This window comes from Trachypithecus francoisi, unplaced genomic scaffold (assembly GCF_009764315.1).
Source record: "Trachypithecus francoisi isolate TF-2019V2 unplaced genomic scaffold, Tfra_2.0 Lachesis_group10, whole genome shotgun sequence".
NCBI lineage: Eukaryota > Metazoa > Chordata > Mammalia > Primates > Cercopithecidae > Trachypithecus > Trachypithecus francoisi.
Window position 1 is genome coordinate 17,941,339 of NW_022681455.1, and position 24,853 is coordinate 17,966,191.

Genomic DNA, 24,853 nt, shown 5'->3' on the forward strand with positions numbered 1-24,853 from the left:
CATGCCTGTAATCTCAGCGCTTTGGAGGCCGAGACGGCGGGGGGCACTGCTTCAATCCAGGAGTTGGAGACCAGCCTGGGGAACATGGCGAAACTCTATCTCTACCGAAAAAATACAAAAATTAGCTGGGAGCCTGAGGCAGGAGAATCACTTGAACCCTGGGGGCGGAGGGTGCAGTGAGCCAAGATGGCGCCATTGCACTCCAGCTTGGGCAACAGAGTGAGATCGTCTTAAAAAAAAAAAAAAAGAAAAAGAAAACTCTCAATAAAAGCTCACAGTAGTTAAACTCACTAAAAGTTACCTACAAGATACTATCACACTTTTCTCATATAACATATTTGAAAATTGGGAGTAAGAGTTTATTTCTTAAATCACACTATGAAAAAGATAAGCAAAATCAAGCAAACTGAAATATCTATAGTTAGAAAAGGCATCCTATCATCCCGTTTCTGACAGCAAATTGTATGTGACAGCAAGACTTGAAACCAGGCTTCCCAACACAGAAGAATCTTCTAAAAATATATTGCAACCATGAAGACAAGCTAAAGAGCTACAAATAATTTTTTTCTTTTTTTTTAAATACAAGATAGCAGGGCCAGGCGCGGTGGCTCACGCCTGTAATCCCAGCACCTTGGGAGGCCGCAGTGGGCGGATCACGAGGTCAGGAGATCGAGACCATCCTGACTAACATGATGAAACCCCATCTCTACTAAAAATACAAAATATTAGCTGGGCGTGGTGGTGGGCGCCTGTAGTCCCAGCTACTTGGGAAGCTGAGGCAGGAGAATGGCATGAACCCAGGAGGCAGAGCTTACAGTGAGTGGAGATCATGCCACTGCACTCCAGCATGGAGGATGGAGAGAGACTGTCTAAAAAAAAAAAAGAGAAAATACAAGATAGCCAGCACTGTGGCTCATGCCTGTAATCCCAACACTTTCGGAGGTGGAGGTTGCAATGAGCCGAGATTGCACCACTGCACTTCAGCCTGGGTGACAGGATGAGACTCCGTCTCAAAAAAAAGAAAAAAATACAAGATAATTACAATCTTTGCAATAATACTCTGTGCCTAATGAAAATGATTTTGGCCGGGCGAGGTGGCTCACGCCTGTAATTCCAGCACTTTGGGAAGCCAAGGAGGGCAGATCACTTGAGGTCAGAAGTTTGAGACCACCACACCAACATGGTGAAACCCCATGTCTACTAAAACTACAAAAACAGCCAGCCGTGGTGGCACACGTCTGTAATCCCAGCTACTCAGGAGGCTGAAGCAGGAGAATCCCTTGAGCCTGGGAGGCAGAGACTGCAGTGAGCCAAGATCACACCACAGCACTCCAGCCTGGGTGACAGAGCTAGATTCTGTCTCAAAAAGAAAAAGAAAAGAAAACAGTTTTAACTGGTGACATCAGACCACAGTTTTTATTTTACTTCAAACTAAGATACCTGCCTTGTCAGAGATTTCCCAGAAAATGGATACAGCAAGTGGGCTTTTTTGTCACTTATTAGAAAAATTAAGTAATTAATATAATACCACATGAAACCTCTCATCACAAGCAAAAGACCTACTTTGTATTAAACTATTTAATATATGCAAGTATTGAATTTAGTCACTTAAAGGGAAAAAAACTCTGATAAGAAGCAGGAAAATTCAGAGACAATGTGAAGACCCTAAATCAGGAGACTAATTTGAATAAATAAAACTCTGGCCTCCCACACACACACACAAAAAAGACCCTAAATCAAACAGTTCTATTTAATTTCAAATCTCAATTGCATATATATAGTAAGGAGTCAATTTTAAACAACTCCTTACTTATATACATATGCCAGGTCCTGTTCTAAAAGCTCCACTCGTCCCATTTAACCTCCACAACAATTTTCACTTCACAGATGAATAAATTAACTCGTCCACGTCCAGGTAGAACAGGGATCCAAACTCAGGCTGACTCCATTACACTACAATTTTTTCCTAACAACTATCAACTATCCAATGCTATCAATGTTTCCACTTCTATTCCCACTGATTAAGCATGTAGGATAAAGCAAATAAGGACAAAATAAAAGTCAAAAACTTGGTGACTTCTGGAATGATTTAAATATTCAACCTCTAAATATCCCTCCTTTTCAAATCTGAGGACACTCCAGCTATCAGACACCAGGAAGGACATACTTATTTGGGATGAAGTATCACAAAGAAGCTACCAAAACAAAAACTATACTATCATATAAACCATGGTATAGCAAACCATGATCTGTGGGCTGGGCCAAATTCAGACCTTGGCCTTTTTCATACAAGCTAAGAATGGTTTTTACATTTGCTAAAGGATTGTTAAAAACAAAACAAAGGACAATTTACCACAGCAGAGCCTAAATCTTTACTATCTGTGTCCCTTTCAGAAAAAGTTTACTGAACCCTGATCTAAGCTACTGATAAAGAGGTTTCCTTCCCCTTTTTAAAAACAACTAAGCAGTGGCTCATGCCTGTAATCCCAGCACTGTGGGAGGCCAAGGCAGATGGATCACTTGAGGTCAGGAGTTCAAGACCAGGCTGACCAACATGGAGAAACTCTATCCCTACTAAAAATACAAAATTAGGCGGGCGTGGTGGTGCATGCCTGTAATTCCAGCTACTCAGGAGGCTGAAGCAGGAGAGTTGCTTGAACCCAGGAGGCGGAGGTTGCAGTGAGCTGAGATGGTACCATTGCACTCCAGCGTGGGCAACAAGAGCGAAACACTGTCTCAAAGAAAAAAACAAAAACAAAACTAAATGCGCCAGGCACAGTGGCTCATGCTTGTAATCCCAGCACTTTGAGAGGCAGAGGAGGCCAGATCACATGGTCAGGAGTTCGAGACCAGCCTGGCCAACTTGGTGAAACCCAGCCTCTATTAAAAATACAAAAAATTAGGCTGGGCATGGTGGCTCATGCCTGTAATCCCAGCACTTTGGGAGGCCAAGGCAGGTGGATCAGGAGGTCAGGAGTTCAAGACCAGCCTGGCCAAGATGGTGAAACCTTGTCTCTACTAAAAATACAAAAATTAGCCAGGCATGGTGGCCTGCGCTGTAATCCCAGCTACTCAAGAGCTGAGGCAGGAGAATTGTTTGAACCCGAGAGGCAGAGGTTGCAGTGAGTCAAGATTGCGCCACTGCACTCCAGCCTGGGTGACAGAGCAAGACTCCATCTGGGCGGGGGTGGTGGGGGGTGGGGTGGGGACTAAATGCAGGAACTGACTTGTAAGACAAACCATATCGAGCAGGATTAAAGGCGGAGTCCCTTAGCTCTAAACCAGAAGATAAATGTCTGAAGCACACTCCTCACACACCCCCACCCCACCCCCTCCCCTGGTCAAAAAGGGCAAAAATAAGTAGTTTCCTCTCACCAGGAGGTGGCAGCAGGTTCTGCCAGAAGCAAGGTTCTGGTTTGCCCATGGGCTCAAGTTTTTTGTAGTGGCTATTAAGAAAAGCAAGCAGCTTAACCTCTCTAAAGAGCTGACCTTCTGTGCCTGAGGATCTGAACAAAAAGGAAATGGGAAAGGAAGACAGGAACTAACTACATTCTCTTCAGTGACCTATTCACTCCCAACTAGAAAAATGACACCATTTCTGGCCAGGCAAGGTAGCTCACGCCTGTAATCCTAGCACTTTGGGAGGCCAAGGTGGGAGGATCACCTCAGGTCGGGAGTTTGAGACCAGCCTGACCAACATGGAGAAACCCCCATCTGTACAAAAAATATAAAATTAGCTGGGTGTGGTGGCGCATGCCTGTAATGCCAGCTACTTGGGAGGCTGAGGCAGGAGAATAGTTTGAACCCGGGAGGCAGAGGTTGCACTGAGCGGAGATTGTGCCATTGCACTCCAGCCCGGGCAACAAATGCAAAACTCCATCTCAGAAAAAGAGAAAAGAAAAGAAAAATGACACCATTTCCTAAATGTATCTGGGCAAAAAGGTAAAGGGGTAGGGGAGAAGGCAAGTGAGAATGATCAGCTTGCATTTTTCAGGGATGTTCTTCATATTTGCTTCTACAATTCATAAGAGTTATTACCCTTATTACCCTTCAGTTATTTGAGCAAGACAATGAATTTGTCTGCACAACTTCATGCAAGACGACATTTTAAAGATCAGAAGTTGGGCCGAGCACAGTGGCTCATGCCTGTAATACCAGCACTTTTGGGAGGCTGAGGTGGGCGGATCACCTGAGGTCAGGAGTTTGAGACCAGCCTGACCAACATGGCGAAAACCGGTCTCTAAAAATACAAAAATTAGCCAGGTGTGGTGGCGCATGCCTGTAATCCCAACTACTCGGGAGGCTGAGGCAGGAGAATGGCGTGAACCCAGGAGGCGGAGGTTGCAGTGAGCCAAGATCGCACCACTGCACTCCAGCCTGGGCCACACAACGAGACTCCATCTAAAAAAAAAAAAAAAAAAAAAAAAAAAAAAAATCGGAGCTTAAGAGGGAAAGTGGTAAACTTATAGCATTTCCCAGGAGAGCTAAACCCAGAAGTCAAAACAGGAAATTACAAGTCAAATGAACACACGCAGAAGTCACAGGTACTGGGTGACCATACTAGCAAGTTGCCCTGACAGGCACTGGCAAACATCCATCAAGTAAGAGCACCAGACCTCTCACTGTTTCTTACTCCAGCTCTCTGCTATACTACCAAAAGCTTAATTTTTGCCCAGAAACCCTTAGACACTTAATCAAATAACATTAGTATAAAACATGCCATGTCATGAAGCTTGCTTCATGATGACTCAGCAGCTGCTGCAAAACATCCAGTTGATAGTCTAGGATAGTAGACAGCAAGTGGGTAGACCCTATGTTCACCAAAGTCTCAATAAGGACTAAAGAAAGTCCTTATTTTCAAGATTAAAAAAAAAAAAAATAGGAGAGTATTCTTTTGAATGTACCTGAATACTTTTCTTGGGTAGTGGTAGTTTCTGCCAATATTAAATAGCACTTACAGTGTTGATCAAGAAACCCCTAAATACCTTTAATTCCCAATTCAAAAGCTAAAATATGTTTTCTTTTTTAATTAAATAGCCAGAGCAAGAAGCAAAAGTATTTTAGATAAGGGGCAATGATAAACTATCAAGATTTAAAACAAAACTACACAGCCTGAAGTCATATCAACTCTAAGACACCTTGGATCATAGGTGTTATGCTGTTAAGGTATCATCTCCCCAAAATTAATTTTTATTTTATCTAAGTAAATTTCAAAATAAGCTGCGATAACTTCAGACATTTGGAAAATATTAATTCCCTTCTAACCTCTATCCAGACCATCCAATGACCTATATTTAAAACACGTCATTTTTCTAAACATGTCATACAAGAAAATCTAAGCACTCAAAGGCATTCATAGGAGAAAAGAAAGCATGCATGTCTAACTTCCATTCTATAGAAGGATTAGGTTAAATGGCCAGGCTTGTGACCTGAATTCTAATCTTAAATCTGCTTGCAAATACCCCTGTTCTTCACAAATTTGAAAACTAAGTACTTTACGTACATATCTCGGGGAAAACTGGTGGGAGAAAAGTAACAATGCCAAACCTAAACATCAGTAGAGAACGACTTAAAATACCTGAACCACGATTTTCACTACTCAAACATTTCCCTCAAAATAAAAAACATTTAAGAAAACTTAAAAAAAATTTTTTCCTCAAATCTTTACCTTCCCCTCTGCCCCGCCCCAGACGGAGTCTGGCTCTGTCGCCCAGGCTGGAGTGCAGTGGCGCGATCTCGGCTCACTGCAAGCTCCGCCTCCCGGGGTCACGCTATTCTCCTGCCTCAGCCTCCCGAGTAGCTGGGACTACAGGCGCCCGCCACCACGCCTGGCTAATTTTTTTACATTTTTAGTACAGACGGGATTTCACCGTGTTAGCCAGGATAGTCTCCATCTCCTGACCTCGTGATCCGCCCGCCTCGGCCTCCTTAAGTGCTGGGATTGCAGGCGTGAGCCAACGCGCCCGACACAAATCTTTACTTTCACAAATCTGTTGATAATGACACAATTTAACAACATCAACCATGTGAAAGTGTGTAATATTTATTAGCATCCAGAATAAAGTAGTCTAGGAAGTCTACCTTTAACAGTAGGCAACAAGTTATCAGATCCTTTTGCTACACTTTAGTTTTTCAACAAATTTAAAACACACTCTTCCCACCTCAGTATCATTGATAAGTTTTTAAGTGGCTTTATTAAAATAAGTTAACATTTTCCTATTCAATCCTTCTAACAACCAATTATTTTAAAAACGGAATTTTCTCAGAATCAACTATCTCATTTACAATTAAGATAAACTTTTTTTTATAATTTTAAACATCCACGAATTCATACAGTGGCTAAACTATAAGATCACCAACATTCCTGGAGTGTCAAAAGTAACTAAACTTCTAGAATACGCCTCATAATATTAAAATATTTTGTGTATGAGATCAGAGCTGGAGTCCCGGTCAACTGTGGAGAATGGCCAATTCCAGCCTCCAAAATAAAAGCGGGGGTGGGAGGGGGGGAGTCGCGCAGCAGAGAAAAGACGTAAGGGTGGAGAGGGACTTTCAAAATGCCCCAGTACCACGGTTAACTATAACCCGGTTAAGAAAACCTAAGCCAATGCTCTCAAGACGAGGAGGAACACCGGCAGGGGAAACCGAGAATTAATTCATAGGCTGAGACTAAGTTATTTCACTTTCCATGTAACAGCGCCCCCCACAACTCCCCGTCTGCCCCAGAGTTAAGATTCCTCCGGGCAGCCCCCTCCCCACACACACTAAAGGAGGGATACCAGAAAACAACAAGGGCAATCAACCACAACTTTTCCTTTCTCCCTCGAGAGAACGTGAGTAATACCCTCAAACTCCAAATCCCCGCCAAAAAAGAAAGAAACGCGCGCATCCTGGGCCTACAATTTCTTTTCCCGCCCAGAGCCTGCCTGGGAAAGCCCCTGACCCAGAGGGTTGGGGGAAAGGCGGCCCAAACCACACGTGTGCGCCGCAAGGCTGGGCCTGTCTCAGCCCACTTCCCGTCGCCACCCCCAACGGCCTGAGCTCCCCCGGAGCCTCACTCGGGCCTTTCCTCAGGCCCTCCTGTCTGCTCCACGTGGGGCGCCCGGGCCTCGAACCGCCCGTCCCCTCCAGCCGAGTTTCCCCACCCGCCAGGCCACCGCGGCGTCGGGGTCCCATACCTGATGCTGTTGTCGCCCCTGCTGGTAAGGCTTAATTGGCCCCTGGTGGCAACGCCGCGTCCGGATCTTGCCGCCACCGCCCCCTCCGACTCCTCCGGCTCCCGAGGCCATGGCGGAGCCTCCGCCGCTTCCCGCTCCGGGGCGGGTAAGGGGGCGGGAGAGGCAGAGGCGGAGGCCTTAGAGCGCCCCCCCCGCCGCCCGGCCCCGGCCCAAAAGTCCGCCCGAGCTGTCCACACAGTGGGCACAAGCACCCCAGGAACCGCGAGGTTGCGAGCAGGAGCGGAGAGAGGGTGAGTGCTGGCAGCGGGGAAGGGGGTGGCGGCCGCAGAGGCCGAGGAGGCTCCGGTCCCGCCGCCTCTGCGGACCCCCGCCTCTGTGTATGTCACGGTCTCTATGGAGATCTCCCGCAGAGGACAGCACGAACAGCTCCCGGCGGTGCTGAGGCCTAACTCGACCGCCGACTGGTGGGGATTCTTCCGTCGCCCTAGCCGTAGCTGCCGCAGTTGAAGCCGCTGGCGCCGCCCGCCTACCCCTCCCCTGTGCGCACAGCGCCCGCCCCGCCGTCGTCGTCGTCCCTGCAGCCTCCGCCGCCGTTGCGCCTATTACCGCGGCTAAGGCGGCTGCCGCGGTCGCGAGCCAGAATGTCGTCACCCACAGGCGCCCGACGCATTTGCATCATCATGCTACGACGAGCTGATAAGCAAAGAGGCAGGACTGATGGATCCACGCTCTCGGCCGCGCGGCACGCTGGGAAACGTAGTTCAACAACGGAACGCGGATTCTCGGAAAGGGAGAGGGACGGGGAAGGAGATCCCCGGAGCGCCGCAGAGGCACAAAGCCAAGGGGTACTTTTGCTGTTCTTGGCTGTAAATTAGACTCTGAAAAGGCACTTAACATAAAAACAGTAACTTCTTCCCACTCTCCTCCCTGTCAGTTGGTTAAGTGGGCAGGAAGTAAGCAGATAGTAAAATCAAAGACAAGAGCTAATGATTTAAGAAGGAGGAAAAAAAATCTGTGGTTGAAAAACAATGTCCATGATCCTTAGAATTAGAAAATATATACGACTTCATTAGTGTTTATTTAAACATATAAAGGGTTTGTTGCCAGACACACGGGGCTGGAATTCTGGTTCCGCCACCCAACCTATTTGACCTTGGATGAATCAAAACCGTCTGAGCCTTAGCTTCCTCCTCCAAAAAATGGGAGTTTTATAAAGCTGTTGTGAGGAGCAGACGTGATCATCTATGGAGAGCATGTATATTTGCTAATAGGCGAAAAATGCAATGAATGATTACAATTATAACTCATACAGTCAGCTAACATTAGAGGTAAGTGATATATCCTTAGTAATAAAAGTATACCTTTTATTAATAAATAAAAGCTTTGTTTTTTTCATCTGCAAATAGAGTGAATATTGACCTCACAGGGCAGTGGTCTGGTGAAAGGATTAATGTATATCTAGTTCATAATAACTGCTTAGATAGAAAGCATCCAATATCAACCATGAATCAGATATAAATAATTAGTTCCAAGACATTTATACTATCTCCAAAATCAAACTGCACAATTCAGGTTCATGGTTTAAATCATACAAGTGAAATTGTAAAGCCAATCTAGAGTACCTTTGAACTTGTACCTTTCAGTGCCTAAAGAAACTATGCTATACCAAGCATAGGTGTACATATCAATGGCTTTCAGTGGCACCTCTGACCATAACCATCAAAATCAAGACAAGTTGCCAAATATGATAAACAAAATTAATCTATTTTCTCTTCCACTCTCCCATCCTAGCTTCATGCCTCCTTCCACCACTAACTTCCCATTAAACTCTCCAGGTATGTCCCCTCTTCCTCCTGAAGCACTTTATCTTTCTTAAAGACAATTGTTTCTCTCAAGTGCTATCTTCCTCCTATGCAGAAATCCTACTCTTCCTCAAATCCATAGCTAGATATTTGACAGCCAAGTAAAGTAATTCACGATAAGTTAACTCATAGGGAAGATCTGTACCTGAATCTGTAATTGGGTTTTATGTAGAGGAGATTAAACTATAGCCACATCTCATCTGCCCTCTTCACTCTATCAGACTCAGGAGTTTCCACCACAGAACAGAGGACTGACTGGAATCAAAGCTCACCCCTTTCTTAGAGGCCATTTGATGTGCCGGACACCCTTCACAGCCAACCTTTGAAACGAAGAGAGACGCGAAAGAATTGGGCCAAATATAGACAATGCTTCAGAAATAGAAGATGGGTAGAACTTGAGGAGATATGGGAAAATCTACATTCCTTTTACCCATGCTCTCAACTTTTTACCCATTTCCACAATTCTTTTATTTCTTGGAAGTAAAACAGGATTTGACGGAACTATAATATATTAATCTCACATTCATGTGATTGAATCTTTGGAAGTCATCCCAGGCTTGAGAGCAAAGAAGGAATAAGAGACAGGAGGAAATCTGCATTCAACATGGACCTAGTTTTTTCAGCCAAAACAAATGGCACATTGGGAGACACTGCAATTCATGAAAAGCTTGTTGCCACAATAGTCCTTCTCGAAACTTCTTTTTTCCCCATATAATATAGTAAAAAGTGGCGGTGCATAGGCTGGGCACAGTGGCTCACACCTGTAAACCCAGCACTTTGGGAGGCCAAGGAGGGTGGATCATGAAGTCAGGAGATCGAGACCATCCTAGCTGACACAGTGCAACCCCGTCACTACTAAAAATACAAAAACTTAGCCAGGCGTGGTGGCGGGCGCCTATAGTCCTAGCTACTTGGGAGGCTGAGGCAGGAGAATGGCGTGAACCCGGGAGGTGGAGCTTGCAGTGAGCTGAGATCGTGCCACTGCACTCCAGCCTGGGCGACAGAGCGAGACTCTGCCTCAAAAAAAAAAAAAAAAAAAAAAGTGGCCGTGCACAGTGGCTCACAACTGTAATCCCAGCACTCTGGGAGCCCAAGGCGGGTGGATCATGGAGGTCAGGAGTTCGAAACCAGCCTGGCCAACATGGTGAAACCCGTCTCTACTTAAAGAAAAAAAATGCCGGGCGCGGGGCTCAAGCCTGTAATCCCAGCACTTTGGGAGGCCGAGACGGGCGGATCACGAGGTCAGGAGATCGAGACCATCCTGGCTAATACGGTGAAACCCGTCTCTACTTAAAAATACAAAAAACTAGCGGGCGACGAGGCGGGCGCCTGTAGTCCAGCTACTCGGAGGCTGAGGCAGGAGAATGCATAAACCGGGAGGCGGAGCTTGCAGTGAGCTGAGATCCGGCCACTGCACTCAGCCTGGGTGGCAGAGCAGACTCCGTCTCAAAAAAAAAAAAAAAAAAAAAAAAAAAAAAAAAAAAAAAAAAAGAAAAAAAAATTAGCTGTGCGTGGTGGTGCTCACCCGTAGTCCCAGGTACTCAGGAGGCTAAGGCAGGAGAGTCGCTTGAACCATGGAGGTGGATGTTACAGTGAGCTGAGATCATGCCACTGCACTCTAGCCTGGGTCACAGAGTGAGACTCCCTATCAAAAAAATTAAAAAACTAAAATGAAACAAACAAAAAAAATATATATGTAACCAGCTGCCAGTTATAAATTAGCAAATAGGCTGCTGACCTATCTCTAATAGATAAGGAGTATCCACTAATTAAAAATGAAATACAATTTAATCTAAGCCCAACCTAGATTGAAAAAGAGCCATCATACATTCTTCAGAAGGTAATCATACAATTCTGGCCAAAGGAATGTTTAAAGATGACAAGTACAAGAAGTTAGGAAGTTTTATGTAGTTATTTTACTCTACCAAAACAAAATGAGGTATCTACTATGATGTCTATTAAAACAAATTATCACAGTCATGCATAGCATAACAATGTTTCAATCAACAGTGGGCCCAATATACAATGGTGGTCTTGTAAGGAGCTGAAAAATTCCTGTTGCCTAGTGATACTGTCTTTGTCCTAAGGTCTTATTGCAACACATTACTTACATGTTTGTGGTGATGCTGGTATAAACAAACCTAAGGTGTTGCCATTTGTGTAAAAGTGGAGCACATACAATTATATACAGTACAGAATACTTCATAATGAAAAGTGGCTATTACTGGTTCATGTATTTTTTTTTAAAACAGGCACTCCTTGCAATTTCCTGTTGATACTATACTTTATTATTTTTAAGTATATTCCTGGTCAGGCATGTGGCTCACACCTGTAATCCCAGCACTTTGGGAGGCCAAGGCAGAAGGATCACTTGAGGCCAGGAGACTGAAACCAGCCTGGGTAACATAACGAGACCCCTTCTCTACAAAGAAATGAAAAAATTGGTTGGGCATAGTGGTGTGCACCTGTAGTCCCAGCTACTAGGGAGGCTGAGGCAGGAGGATCACTTGAGCCCAGGAGTCTAAGGCTGCAGTGAGCTATGATCTCACCACTGCAGTCCAGCCTGGGTAACAGAGTGAGACCCCATCTCTAAAGAAAAAAAATAAAGAAAATGAAGCTATTGGGTTTATTTATTTATTTGTTGCCTGTTTGCTTGTACTTTAGGGAAAGAAGAGCCATACAATGGGAAGATATTTAAAGATGTAAATCATTATATTCCCATTAACTTACTGTGTTCTCTCTCTATTAGGAATAAACACTTAAGACTAAATTAATTAACTAATATGAGCAAATTTTGATTAACTACATATATCACTTGATTCCAACATGCCATATATTTCCTCTTCCTGACTACATGTATCAGTGTATACTAGGCTTTGGTATATATGTGTTTATGTACATTACATTATAGTTTAAGGCATATTTTAAATTCAATCTTGAATGGAAATTCAGTTTTATTGGATGAAATAATAACCAAATGTAGGAAGGCAATCCCATCCTAACATTTAAGACAGTTAATGAATCAACTGAGATTAATTCATTAAAACACAAATATTTATTGAGATATTTATGTGTTGGTTTCTAGTCTTGGCATTTAGTATGTCAGTATACAAAACTGTAAAACAATCTCTGTCTACATAGTACCCTACACTTTACCATTTACTAAGTTATACTAAAGTTTACTATTTTATAATCTATTAATCATTAGCACTTATCCCTGATAATTCACCTTAAAAATGCTACACTCAGGCTGGGCGCGGTGGCTCACGCCTGTAATCCAACAGTTTGGGAGACCAAGGCGGTCAGATCATGCAAGGTCAGGAGTTTGAGACCAGCCTGGTCAACATGGCGAAACCCCACCTCTACTAAAAAAATACAAAAATTAGCTGGGTGTGGTGGCACATGCCTGTAATCCCAGCTACTTGGGAGGCTGAGACAGGAGAATCGCTTGAACTTGGGAGGCAGAGGTTGTGGCAAGCCGATATCAAGTCACGGCATTCCAGTCTGGGCAACTAAGCGAGACTGTGTCTCAACAACAACAACAAAAAAAAAACTACACTGTAAATTCTAAACACATGCTGTTGAATCTATCTCATACAAGAAATCAAGGCCAGGCAGGTGGCTCATGCCTTTAATCTCAACACTTTGGGAGGCCGAGGTGGGCGGATCATGAGGTCAGGAGATGGAGACCATCCTGGCTAACACGGTGAAACCTCGTCTCTATTAAAAATACAAAAAATTAGCTGGGCATGGTGGCGGGCACCTGTAGTCCCAGCTACTCAGGAGGCTGAGGCAGAAGAATGGTGTGAACCCAGGAGGCAGAGCTTTCAGTGAGCCGAAATTGTGCCACTGCACTCCAGTCTGGGCAACAGAGTGAGACTCCATCTCAAAAAAAAAAAAAAAAAAAAAAATCAATTGGTTTAGTTTCGTTTATTAATATAATTCATCAATTACATTACAAAATTGAACTTATTACGGTTGCAGTCTGTAAAACTATAACATTTGCAAACCTTAGTTTGCTAACACTAAGCTTCTTTCTTTTTAAAAAGCATTTGTAGAGAATGCTCGAGTTTATCAGACCCTAACTTATTAAGGCATTTCTTTTCAGAAGCATGCAAACCAGTTCACATGCAAACAACCCTAACATATACATCACCCCACCACCACCAGACAAGCATGAACTACCCAGTTTAAACAAACAGTGACTTTTGACCTCTTGCTGCTACTCTCTGACCGGCAAGCACTAGCAGCGGCTCCTGGGAGCTTGTTAGACTAAAGCAGCTCTGCCCATCCCAGGCCAACACAATCAGAATCTACATGTTAACAAGATCACCAGGTGAACTGTATTACATTCTAGGAGAATTGTTTCAAAAATTAACCATGCCACCAGAAGTTATTAATCTGAAGTTAGATTAACTTTGAAGGCAAGATAATGAGGTACCTGAAGTTCCCATCAAGAGCAGGCTTAGGAATTTCTGTTCCTTACTAATCTACAACAATCAACAATTTTAAGAATTGATGAACCAACAGCTTATACACACGTAGATTTTTTTCCTCTTATTTATCATTCTGTACCTTTCTCCTTTACCACCAAGTGAGCAGAAATGAAATGAACCATTTTTTAATTATTATTTTCATTAACTTTTTTTTCCCAAGGAAAAAGGCAATCTAGCAGAAGTTATTAACATCTGAAATGTTAAGGGTCTAAAACTGAGCATTAGTTATGAAATATACTTAAGCATAGATATTTCAAGAACCCCTTGCTAATGCCCATGTATCCTTTTCTTATACAAATTTTCTTTTAGTCACTGCTGGTTGTTTGGTTGGTTGTAAAAAGAAAAAAAGAAAAGAAAAATTTTATTTTAGAATTAATTCATGAAAAACAAAAAACATGGATGTAAAGTAAACCCTAATCCAAGAAGCTATGAGCAGAGATAAATTCCTAAAAGAGATATCAGGCTACTTTCTTAGAATTACAATGACTTTTCTCTTTCTGTTGTAGTCACAAAATCATTTTTAAGGTAGAAAAGCAAGCAGCCACTCTAGGAGGGAATATTCTTGGACTCAGATTAGCACCTAATATCTGATGCTAGATGAGAATTCAGGCAACTTGGAATAAACTAGTTTTTCTAAACTGTAAAGGCAGGAATGGTAGCAGCTTTCTACTTGACAAATCATAAAAACAATTAGATTACCTACCTCTGGTAGCTTGACCTCTTAAATAGCTGCTATGAAGCTAAGACAATAATTGGACACAGTGTTTTCTCCAAACATTACTTCTGGAAAAGTTCAATTTGATAACAATAATGGATATGTTAGTCTAAAAGTTTCCAGAAGCGAGTCTTCAACACTATGCTTTCCACAACATGCCTATTGTTCTTAACTCCTGCAATAGAGAAGGCCTAAAAAGCTGTGCAATACAAAAGGTGAAAAATCATATTTAAAAAACTCACATATATCACCCCTCGTATAGGCAAATAGAAGCATGTTTGCTCATGTGAACAGTTAAACATCAAGGCAAGATAATGAGGTAACTGACGTTCCTGTAAAGAGCGGGCTTAGGAATTTCTGTTCCTTACTAATCTACACCAACCAACAATTTAAGTAAGAATTGATGAGCCAACAGCTTATTGATCATGTAGATTTTTTTCCTCTTATTTACCATTCAGTAACTTTCACTTTTACCACAAAGTGAGCAGAAATGAAATGAACCATTTTTAACTGTTATTTTCATTAGCTTCTATTTATTTCCAAAGGAAGCTAGGCTACTAGCTGAATTAAAAATTGGATTTAGCACATTCTTATTCTGTATCATCACAGGTAGCAGAGTTGATTGAACAGAGCAATTACACAAGCATAATGGTTAGTTAAGATGATTTTAAGCCAATGCCTATAATCCATGGCCAGTGGCCTCAACGTAGCTTACCTTGTTTGAATCCATTATAACGACAGTAGGATATCATGAGCTACCAAAAATAGACTTCTTTAAAACCAAAAAAAAGGCCAGGCGCAGTGGCTCAAGCCTGTAATCCCAGCACTTTGGGAGGCCGAGACGGGTGGATCGCGAGGCCAGGAGATCGAGACCATCCTGGCTAACGCGGTGAAACCCCGTCTCTACTAAAAAGACAAAAAACTAGCTGGGCGAGGTGGTTGGCGCCTGTAGTCCCAGCTACTCGGGAGGCTGAGGCAGGAGAATGGCGTAAACCCGGGAGGCGGAGCTTGCAGTGAGCTGAGATCTGGCCACTGCACTCCAGGCTGGGCAATAGAGCGAGACTCCGTCTCAAAAAAAAAAAAAAAACCAATAAAAAGAACTCTTCAAATATTCTCCAAAGCAAAGCAGAGTGAGGTTATATCATTCTACGTTCAGTATTAAAAAGGCAGTGTCACCAAACAAATTGAAGGCAACTTTGCAGACGTTGAGCAAAACCTACTTAAAAAACCACCCCCAACTCTCCCCCCTCCCCATGAAGGTGTAGCTGCCACTGTGTGCCACACAGTGTGTAGAATAAAAGCATCAAAGCAGACCACAGGTCTCCAAAGAGGCCACAACCAAGGAACAAAGAGCATCTACTAGCCGCAGTTAAACCCAAGCCATAACTTCAATGCTTTCAATTAGTAACAGTTAAATTTTCTTTTTCACTTGTTTGGTCATAAAATCTTGCCCCTGCAATGAGTCAGCAGTGACTCATAAGCACTTCCTACAAGAAGCACCTGCTTTTAGGCCCATCCCTTCCAGCCGAAGTGCTGAGACCCAGGATTGATTTTAGCTTCATCTTTGCTGATGCTTGAGTTTAATCACTTGTCTCTCTCATACTGGATATCCATGTTGGCTGGCACTTACTCTGCAAAGTAGTGGTCTGCTGCTGTGCAGTGAGAAGGCAAATCCACAAAGGGGCACCAGGAGTAGACAATTGGGGAGCAAACGCCATTTTTCTCTCTTCACTCTTGTCCACTATAGCTCTGCCTCTTCGACTCCTCATCATAAGGGCCCAGCCTTTACAACTATGCCTCCTCCCATACCGGCAGAGTCTCCTCTCAAGATTTGGTTTTGGTTTACAAACAAAGAGGAGCTGACTTTTCCCCTGCATCACTAACTTTAGAACAGGGTCCTTTGAAAAGTTTCCAAAACTGAGGTCGGGAGTTCAAGACCAGCCTGACCAACATGGAGAAACCCCGTATCTACTAAAAATACCAAATTAGCCGGGTGTGGTGGCTCATGCCTGTAATCCCAGCTACTCAGGAGGCTGAGGCAGGAGAATTGCTTGAACCCAGGAGGCAGATGTTGTGGTGAGCCAAGTTCATACCACTGCACTCCAGCCTGGGAAAAAGAGCAAAACTGTCTCAAAAAAAAAAAAAAAAAAAAATCCAAAACAGATGGAGGGGAAAAAAATACAACAGTTCCGAGAAGCTTTCTGCCTTAATTTCTTCCTTTCTTTCCTTTTCTCTCTTTCTCTTTCTTTCTTTTCTTTCTTTGAGATCATGTCTTGCTGTGTTGCCCAGGCTAGAGTGCCGTGGTGAGATCTCCGCTCATTGCAACCTCTGCCTCCAAAGTTCAAGCCATTCTCCTGCCTCAGCCTCCCAAGTAGCTGGGACTACAGGCACCTGCCACCGAACCCGGCTAATTTTTATATTTTTTAGCAGAGATTGGGATATCCTAATTTTAAGTTAAAGAAAAGAACAAGAAAAGTACAGTGGTTAGTTTTACATCAGATCCAGACAAAACAGGTCAGATCACTTGTTTAAATTTCTCCAGCAATTTTTCACTGAAAACTTCCTATATATAGAAGGAATATAGAAAAAGGAAAGGGGAAATGTTTAAGGAGTGATGTCAGACAGAAGAGAGGGAGGCTGAGATGAGCAAGGAGGGAGGGCAAATTTTAAATTCTGGCAAATAATCACTAATAGACATGTCTGAAAATGCCATCAAAAATTCTGCTAGGTTCACGGCCAACCTGGACTCACCCTTGGTGTGTTTTCCCTCCATAAGGCAGTCTTTTGGGTGCAGATTGGCTTCTTGTTGATCAAAATCCAAAAGCTGTAAAAAAATGAACGAAGGATGAGTGATACCTTGCAGAAATGGTGTTACCGAAGCCCAGAGTGTCACTTACTGGTGTCGTAAATAATGAAGAACTAATAAATAATACATGGGAAAGAAAAGACCCTTGTCATTGTCACTTCATGTTTTCCTCACATTTTGTATCCATAAGGCCAGGCACAAATTGAATGAATATTTATTGAAAGGATGAATGGATATTTATAGGAGGTTTCACAATTCCTTATTTCCCTCAACAACTTTCATGTTATGCAAATGCTTTCTGTGTTTGAAAAAAAAATACTTCAAAATGTAACTTGTTAAAACAATCTTTTTTTTTTTTGAGACGGAGTCTCGCTCTGTCACCCAGGCTGGAGTGCAGTGGCCGGATTCAGCTCACTGCAAGCTCCGCCTCCCGGGTTCACGCCATTCTCCTGCCTCAGCCTCCCGAGTAGCTGGGACTACAGGCGCCCGCCACCTCGCCCGGCTAGTTTTTTTGTATTTTTTTAGTAGAGATGGGGTTTCACCGTGTTAGCCAGGATGTTCTCGATCTCCCGACCTCGCGATCCACCCGTCTCGGCCTCCCAAAGTGCTGGGATTACAGGCTTGAGCCACCGCGCCCGGCCTAAAACAATCTTTTATTGCTAGAACACTTGAAATCTCCCTTTTGCTTTTAAACACAATTTACCTGAGACCATGTACTATTTGCAGTATCAGAGGTAAACAGAAAAATCACTTTTAGGAACTCAGATAAAGATGGTGCTTTCTCTGAGAGATTATGCCAAAATAGGAATGTGACCTGAAGGGAGAAGGATGTGCACTTTTAAAACAGACCTTTGGCTGGATGCGGTGGCTCACAACTGTAATCCCAGCACTTTGGGAGGCTGAGGTGGGCGGATCACGAAGTCAAGAGATCGAGACCATCCTGGCCAACATGGTGAAACCCCGTCTCTACTAAAAATACAAAAATTAACTGGGCATGGTGGCACGTGCCTGTAGTCCCAGCTACTTGGGAGGCTGAGGCAGGAAAATCGCTTGAACCTGAGAGGCGGAGGTTGCCATGAGCCGAGATCACACCATTGCACTCCAGCGTGGCGACAGAGTGAGACTCTGTCTCAAAAAGAAACAGGCACTTTAGAAGGCTGAAGTGGGAAGATTACACGAGGCCAGGAGTTTTAGACCAGACTGGGCAATGGTGCAAGACCCCCATCTCTCCAAAAACAGTTTTTAAATAGCCAGGTGTGTTGGCATGTACCTGTCATACTACTACTCAGGAGGCTGAGGAGGGAGAATCACTAGTTCGAGGCTGCAGTGAGCTATGATCACACCACTGCACTCCTGCCTGGGTGACAGAGTGAGACCCTGTCTCTAATAAATACATACATACAGAATGACAGACTTTCAGGAATAGCATTCAACAATTATACAAGGCCAGGTGTTCTGTAGATGGAAAAGTGATAATGGGATGTGTCCTGCCATTTAGGGACAAGTGGAAGTGGTCACACTTTTTTTTTTTTTTTTTGGAGATGGAGTCTCGCTCTTGTCACCCAGGCTGGAGTGCAGTGGTGCGATCTCTGCTCACTGCAACCTCCGCCTCCCAGGTTCAAGCGATTCCCTTGCCTCAGCCTCCCGAGTAGCTGCGATTACAGGTGCCCACCATCATGCCTGGCTAATTTTTGTACTTCTAATAGAGATGGGTTTCGCCATGTTGCCAGGCTGGTCTCCAACACCCGACCTCAGGTAATCTGCCTGCCTCAGGCTCCCAAAATGCTGGGATTACAGGTGTGAGCCACAGCGCCCAGCCAGAAGTGTTTGTACTTATAAGTATTTTGAGTAAATACATGCAGATACATTTCCTTTTGGAAATATTTGTTGCATAGGATTTTAAACGATTTGCAGAATAAAAGCTTCAGATTAGCTGTCATGGTTTCCCCTCCTCAACTTGGTGGGTTTGGAGTCGGGACTGTCAATTAAGTTTGAATTTCAGGCTGGGCGCGGTGGCTCAAGCCTGTAATCCCAGCACTTTGGGAGGCCGAGACGGGCGGATCACGAGGTCAGGAGATCGACACCATCCTGGCTAATATGGTGAAACCCTGTCTCTACTTAAAAATACAAAAAACTAGCCGGGCGACGAGGCGGGCGCCTGTAGTCCCAGCTACTCGGGAGGCTGAGGCAGGAGAATGGCGTAAACCCGGGAGGCGGAGCTCGCAGTGAGCTGAGATCCGGCCACTGCACTCCAGCCTGGGTGGCAGAGCAAGACTCCGTCTCAAAAAAAAAAAAAAAAAAAAAAAAAGTTTGAATTTCAAATGAACAATGAATAATTTTTTGTATAAGTATGTCCTCAATATTGCAAATATTGCATGAAGCAATTAATTTGCTAAACCTGGCAATGCTACTTCTTTGCCCTATTTCAAAATGCCTTAAATTAGATTTTTTTTTTTTTTTAAGAGATGGAGTCTCATCTGCCGCCCAGGCTGGAGTGCAGTGGTGCGATCTCGGATCTTGGCTCACTGCAACCTCTGCTCTCTGGTTTCAAGCAATTCTTCAGCCTCAGCCTCCCTAGTAGCTGGGATTACAGGTGTGCACCACGACACCTGGCTAATTTTTTTTTTTTTTTTTTGAGACGGAGTCTCACATTGTTGCCCAGGCTGGAGTGCAGTGGCGCCATCTCTGCTCACTGCAAGTTCCGCCTCCTGGGTTCACGCCATTCTCCTGCCTCAGCCTCCCAAGCAGCTGGGACTACAGGCACCCACCACCTCGCCCGGCTCATTTTTTGTATTTTTAGTAGAGATGGGATTTCACTGTGTTAGCCAGGATGGTCTTGATCTCATGACCTTGTGATCTGCCCGCCTCGGCCTCCCAAAATGCTGGGATTACAGGCTTGAGCCACCGCGCCTGGTCCAATGTTTTTTTTTTTTTTTTTGTAGATACGGGGTTCTTGGCCAGGCTAGTCTTGAACTCCTGACCTCAAGTGATCCACTCACCTCAGACTCCCAAAGTGCTGGGATTATAGGCTTGAGCCACCATGCCTGACCTTAAATTAGAATTAGCAAGTAGTTGTGTACACTGGAGTGACTTGCACTCTACACATGCTCTTTAGCTTGGAGTTACTGGAATTGCAAGAAACTCTGAACCACAAGCACATCGCTTCTTCCAGCCCCAACCCACCAAGCTGTTAAATGGTTTCTCAAGGGATGTCACTCTTATTCATTGTATTAGCTTCCAGTGCAGCAAACATAAATCTTATGTCCACAACTTACATGGTATGCCATAAATGTAAATTGATATTCTTTTTTTTTTTTTCTGGTGACAGGGTCTTCCAGGCTGGAGCGCAATGGTGCAATCTCAGCTCACTGCAACCCCGCCTGCCGGGCTCAATCAGTCCTCCCACCTCAGCCTCCCAGGTAGCTGGGACTACAGACACTCACCACCATGCCCAGCTAATTTTGCATTTTTGTAGAGACGGGGTTTTGCCATGTTTCCTAGGCTGGAATTGATATTCTTTAACTCAACAAAATTTCGTTTCAAAACCCTATAATTATTATTATTATTATTGAGACAGAGTCTGACTCTGTCGCCCAGGCTAGAGTGCAGTGGTGTGATCTCGACTCACTGCAACCTCCACCTGCCAGGTTCAAGCGATTCTCCTGCCTCAGCCTCCCCAGTAGTTGGGATTACAGGCGCCCACCACCATGCCCGGCTAATTTTTTGTATTTTTGTAGAGACGGGGTTTCACCATGTTAGCCAGGATTGTCTCGATCTCCTGACCTCGTGATCCACCTGCCCTGGCCTCCCAAAGTGTTGGGATTACAGGCATGAGCCACTGTACCTGGCCTAAAACCCCATTGTTTGTAAGAATTGGCAGAACATAACCTCAGTCAAGCCAAGGCTCACTGTCGCTGTCTCTTCTCCCAGAATTGTTCCCAGAGCTCACATAGTACTGTGTGTGTGTGTGGCGGGTGGGGCCGGGGACTGGAGCGGGGCGGGGGAGCTTCTGTTCTTTGATGTCCTCTGTCTGTGCAAATTATTACTGAGCCCCTCTCATTCCTGTCCATGTGGCCCCTTCAATCCAGGTGCTTTCTATTCTTCCCTATTCTACTCAGGCGCAAGCATCATCCAGCAGTTTCTGTTCCATGCTAAGCCTTCAAACCCTTTTTGCACAGTGTAGCCAACTCTCTCCAGATTTTTGTTTTTAAGTCTACAGCACCCAGTCTTCCCAGGAGATCTCCCATCCAAGCACTAACCAGGCCCACCCCTGCTTAGCCTCCAGGATCAAATGAGATCAGGCACATCCAAGGTGGCGTGCCCTGTACCTCTCTAGGGTCTTACTGCTCTACTGGAGTTGTTGGGGAGTGAAGTAGGGTCTGTTCTGCCATTGAATCCCACAAACTATCTCTCCAGGGCTCTTCTTCCACGGAAAGGCACACAGTCCCTCTAGAGGACACGAGGGCACCTGTGTCCTCTGGCTTTCCCCTTCCCTTCTCTATATTTTTCTCTCTGCCTAGATAATGTTTTTCCTAAGGATGACTGGAGGGAGGCCCACCTTCCTGAGCATCCCCACTGTCCAGCTCTCAAACATTTTTCCTGTGTATCCATTCCCCTAAAGAGCTTAAGTTTTTGGAAGATACTGGACATTTATTTCCTTTTCCCCCTGGCTGCTTCTTCCCCCAAGGCAATGAACACAAAAGAATTTAGCCGCTTGCAAGCAGGGGGAAAGAAGATAAGGAGCACTAAAGAGGAATGTACCCTAACCAGCTTTAAACATCCTGGGGTCCTTTTTTTTTTGACAGAATCTTGCTCTGTCACCCAGGCTGGAGTGCATTGGCACGACCTTGGCTCACTGCAACCTCCACCTCCAAGGTTCAAAGGATCCTCCTGCCTCAGCCTCCCCAGTAGTTGGGATTACAGGTGTGTGCCACCATACCCAGCTAATTTTTGTATTTTTAGTAGAGACGGGTTTCACCATGTTGGCCAGCCTGGTCTTGAACTCCTGACCTCAGGTGATCTGCCCGCCTTGGCCTCCCAAAATGCTGGGATTAAAGGCGCGAGCCACCACGCCCGGCTGTCTCAGGCCTTCTTTTCAAGGCCAGAACTAAAAATTAGGTCCTGACTTGTTTAACTTTTACCTTTCCATAGTAATCCACTAATCTGGCATCTGCATTAGATAAGAATAATTGATTGATTGATTGATTCGAGACAGGGTCTCGCTCTATTGCCCAGGCTGGAAGACAGCAGTGCCATCACAGCTCTCTGCAGCCTTGACCTCTTGTGCTTAAGTGATCCTCCTGCCTCAGCCTCCTGAGTAGGAGGGACTGCAGGTGTGTGCAAACACACCCAGCTTTTTTTGTTAGCAGATACAAGGTTTCACTATGTTGCCAAAGTTGGTCTCAAACTCCTGGCTTCAACTGATCTGTCCACCTCAGCCTCCCAAAATGTTAGGATTACAGGCGTGAGCCACTGCACCTGTCCTAGATGAGAAATATTTAAAGCATGGGTTCTCAGGCTACACTCCAGACCTACAGACTCTCTGGAGTGGAACTTAGAAATCTGTCTTTTAAAGGCCGGGCGCTGTGGCTCAAGCCTGTAATCCCAGCACTTTGGGAGGCCGAGGAGGGCAGATCACGAGGTCAGGAGATCGAGACCATCCTGGCTAACGTGGTGAAACCCCGTCTCTACTAAAAAAATACAAAAAAAAAAAAAAAAAAACTAGCCGGGTGAGGTGGCGGGCGCCTGTTGTCCCAGCTACTCGGGAGGCTGAGGCAGGAGAATGGCATAAACCCAGGAGGCGGAGCTCGCAGTGAGCTGAGATCTGGCCACTGCACTCCAGCCTGGGCGACAGAGCGAGACTCCGTCTCAAAAAAAAAAAAAAAAAAAAAAAGAAATCTGTCTTTTAACAAACTCCCAGTATTTTACTTATGTACTCAGTTGCACTGGTCCTCTGACTTGGTTTTGGCTAAAACTCCCTGAAAGTCACTTTCTTTCCTACATCCTCTGTCTTTTTTCCCTTTCTTTCTTACCCCTGTAGTGGTAACATCCAGTTAGAGTTCCTTCCACAGAACCAAAATCTGGTGTGGAGTTCTGTATCCATTTCTCAAAGGGAAGATAAGGTGGAGGGCAAGAGGATGTTCATGTGTCTTGTCTACTCTTATCTGTTTTTTAGCCTTTTTTTTTTTTTTTTTATTTGAGACGGAGTTTCACTCTTGTTGCCCAGGCTGGAGTTCTATGGCGCGGTCTCGGCTCACTACCGCCTCCCGGGTTTAAGTGATTCTCCTGCCTCAGCCTCCCAAGTAGCTGAGATTACAGGCATGTGCCACCACACTCGGCTAATTTTGTGTTTTTAGTAGAGACAGGGTTTCTCTATGTTGGCCAGGCTGGTGAGGCTGGTCGGGCTGGTCAGGCTGGTCACGAACTCCCAACCTCAGGTGATCCGCCTGCCTCAGCCTCCCAACATGCTGGGATTACAGACGTGAGCCACCGTGCCCAGCCTTTTAGCCCATTGTTATCATCCTGTTCGTGTTCCAAGTTGAAAATCGTAATCTAATCCACCAAACAAGCCCATCTGAAGAGTGTATCTCAACCTGTGTCAGATGCAAAAATATTTTGCAGCAGCCAGAAGTGGTGGCATGCACCTGTAATCCCAGCTACTTGAGAGACTGAGGCAGGAGGATTCCTTGAGCCCAGGAATTTGAGGCTGTAGTGCGCTGTGATCACTCCTATAATAGTCACTGCACTCCAGCCTGGGCAATGTAGCGATGCATCGTTTCTTTTAAAAAAGTTTTTTTTAAAAAAAAGGTTTTTTGTTTGTTTGTTTTTAAATTCTTGCCATTGAGCTTCAGAAAAAAACCAAAAACTTCCAAGAGACCTGAGTGCTGCTTGATTCTTAAGGAGAATCATCAGCATATATAAACTTCCCAGTTTTTCAAGGTTTGGGATACTTGCAGAGGAAAGAGACTAATCTATTTATATATCCCCAAAGTAGATAAATTACATTTTAGTATATCTGGAGAGAAGAGTTCTCTCCCTTTTAAGTGAATATGCCTAGGTAGGCCATGTTTGACTGCCAATATCATCGGCCTATTTTATTCCAAAATGAGGTTAGGAGTGCTGAGCTAAACTGGTGCCCTTAAGGGTTACGTCCTAGAGACTAAAGATGCATTAACTGAAAGTCATTCATGAGCAATGATTGGGAATACTCACCTGCTGGGATGGTTGTTGATATTTATAAAAGTCAGCAGTATTTCTTGACTTGACTCAACAAAAAGTCATGCATTGTTATTATGACATCAGAATACTAAAATACTACTCCATGTGAAATAACAAAGCAAAGAATATTACAGCTGGGCGTGATGGCTCACACTAGAAATCTTAGCACTTTGGGAGGCTGAGGTGAGAGGATCACTTGGGCTCAGGAGCTCAAGACCAGCCTGGGCAACACAGTGAAACCTCACCTCAAATTAAAAAAAAAAAAAAAGAATAATCAGAGCAAATGATGAACAAAGAAGAGGGGCAGGCTGAGCAGGAGGCAGAGAAGTGAACTGTAGCCTAAGCAGGTTCCAGTAATTACCTCTTTTATTGTAAGAACTGAATATCTCGTTCCAGGCTCAAATGATCGAGAAGTACATCTTTTCCTTTAAAGTGGATTAAGCAGCAGTGTCTCTTCCAAGCTGAAAATATTATAACAGATGCCAACTGTCTGCGGAGGACTCTGCTAGATGCTGTAAATAAAGAAAACAAGTTTTCCTGCACAGAATGTCCTTTTTTTCCTAAAAGGTGGGTACAGA

General features: G+C 44.3%; 1 protein-coding gene across 6 annotated transcripts in view; it reads right to left on the bottom strand.

The window, feature by feature from the left end:
* Positions 1-24,327, bottom strand: part of NUP153 (nucleoporin 153) — a 114,354-nt gene extending 90,027 nt beyond the window's left edge. For 5 of the 6 annotated variants that reach the window (XM_033216321.1, XM_033216323.1, XM_033216322.1 and 2 more), the window contains exon 1: positions 7,179-8,229. In XM_033216321.1, the coding sequence (XP_033072212.1) occupies positions 7,179-7,289 (111 nt within the window). In that variant the 5' untranslated portion in view covers positions 7,290-8,229. Of the gene's footprint in view, positions 1-7,178; positions 8,230-17,002; positions 17,076-24,269 lie in introns of those variants that run through there. The other variant, XM_033216324.1, reaches the window with a different exon arrangement.
* Positions 24,328-24,853: the final 526 nt, after the last annotated feature.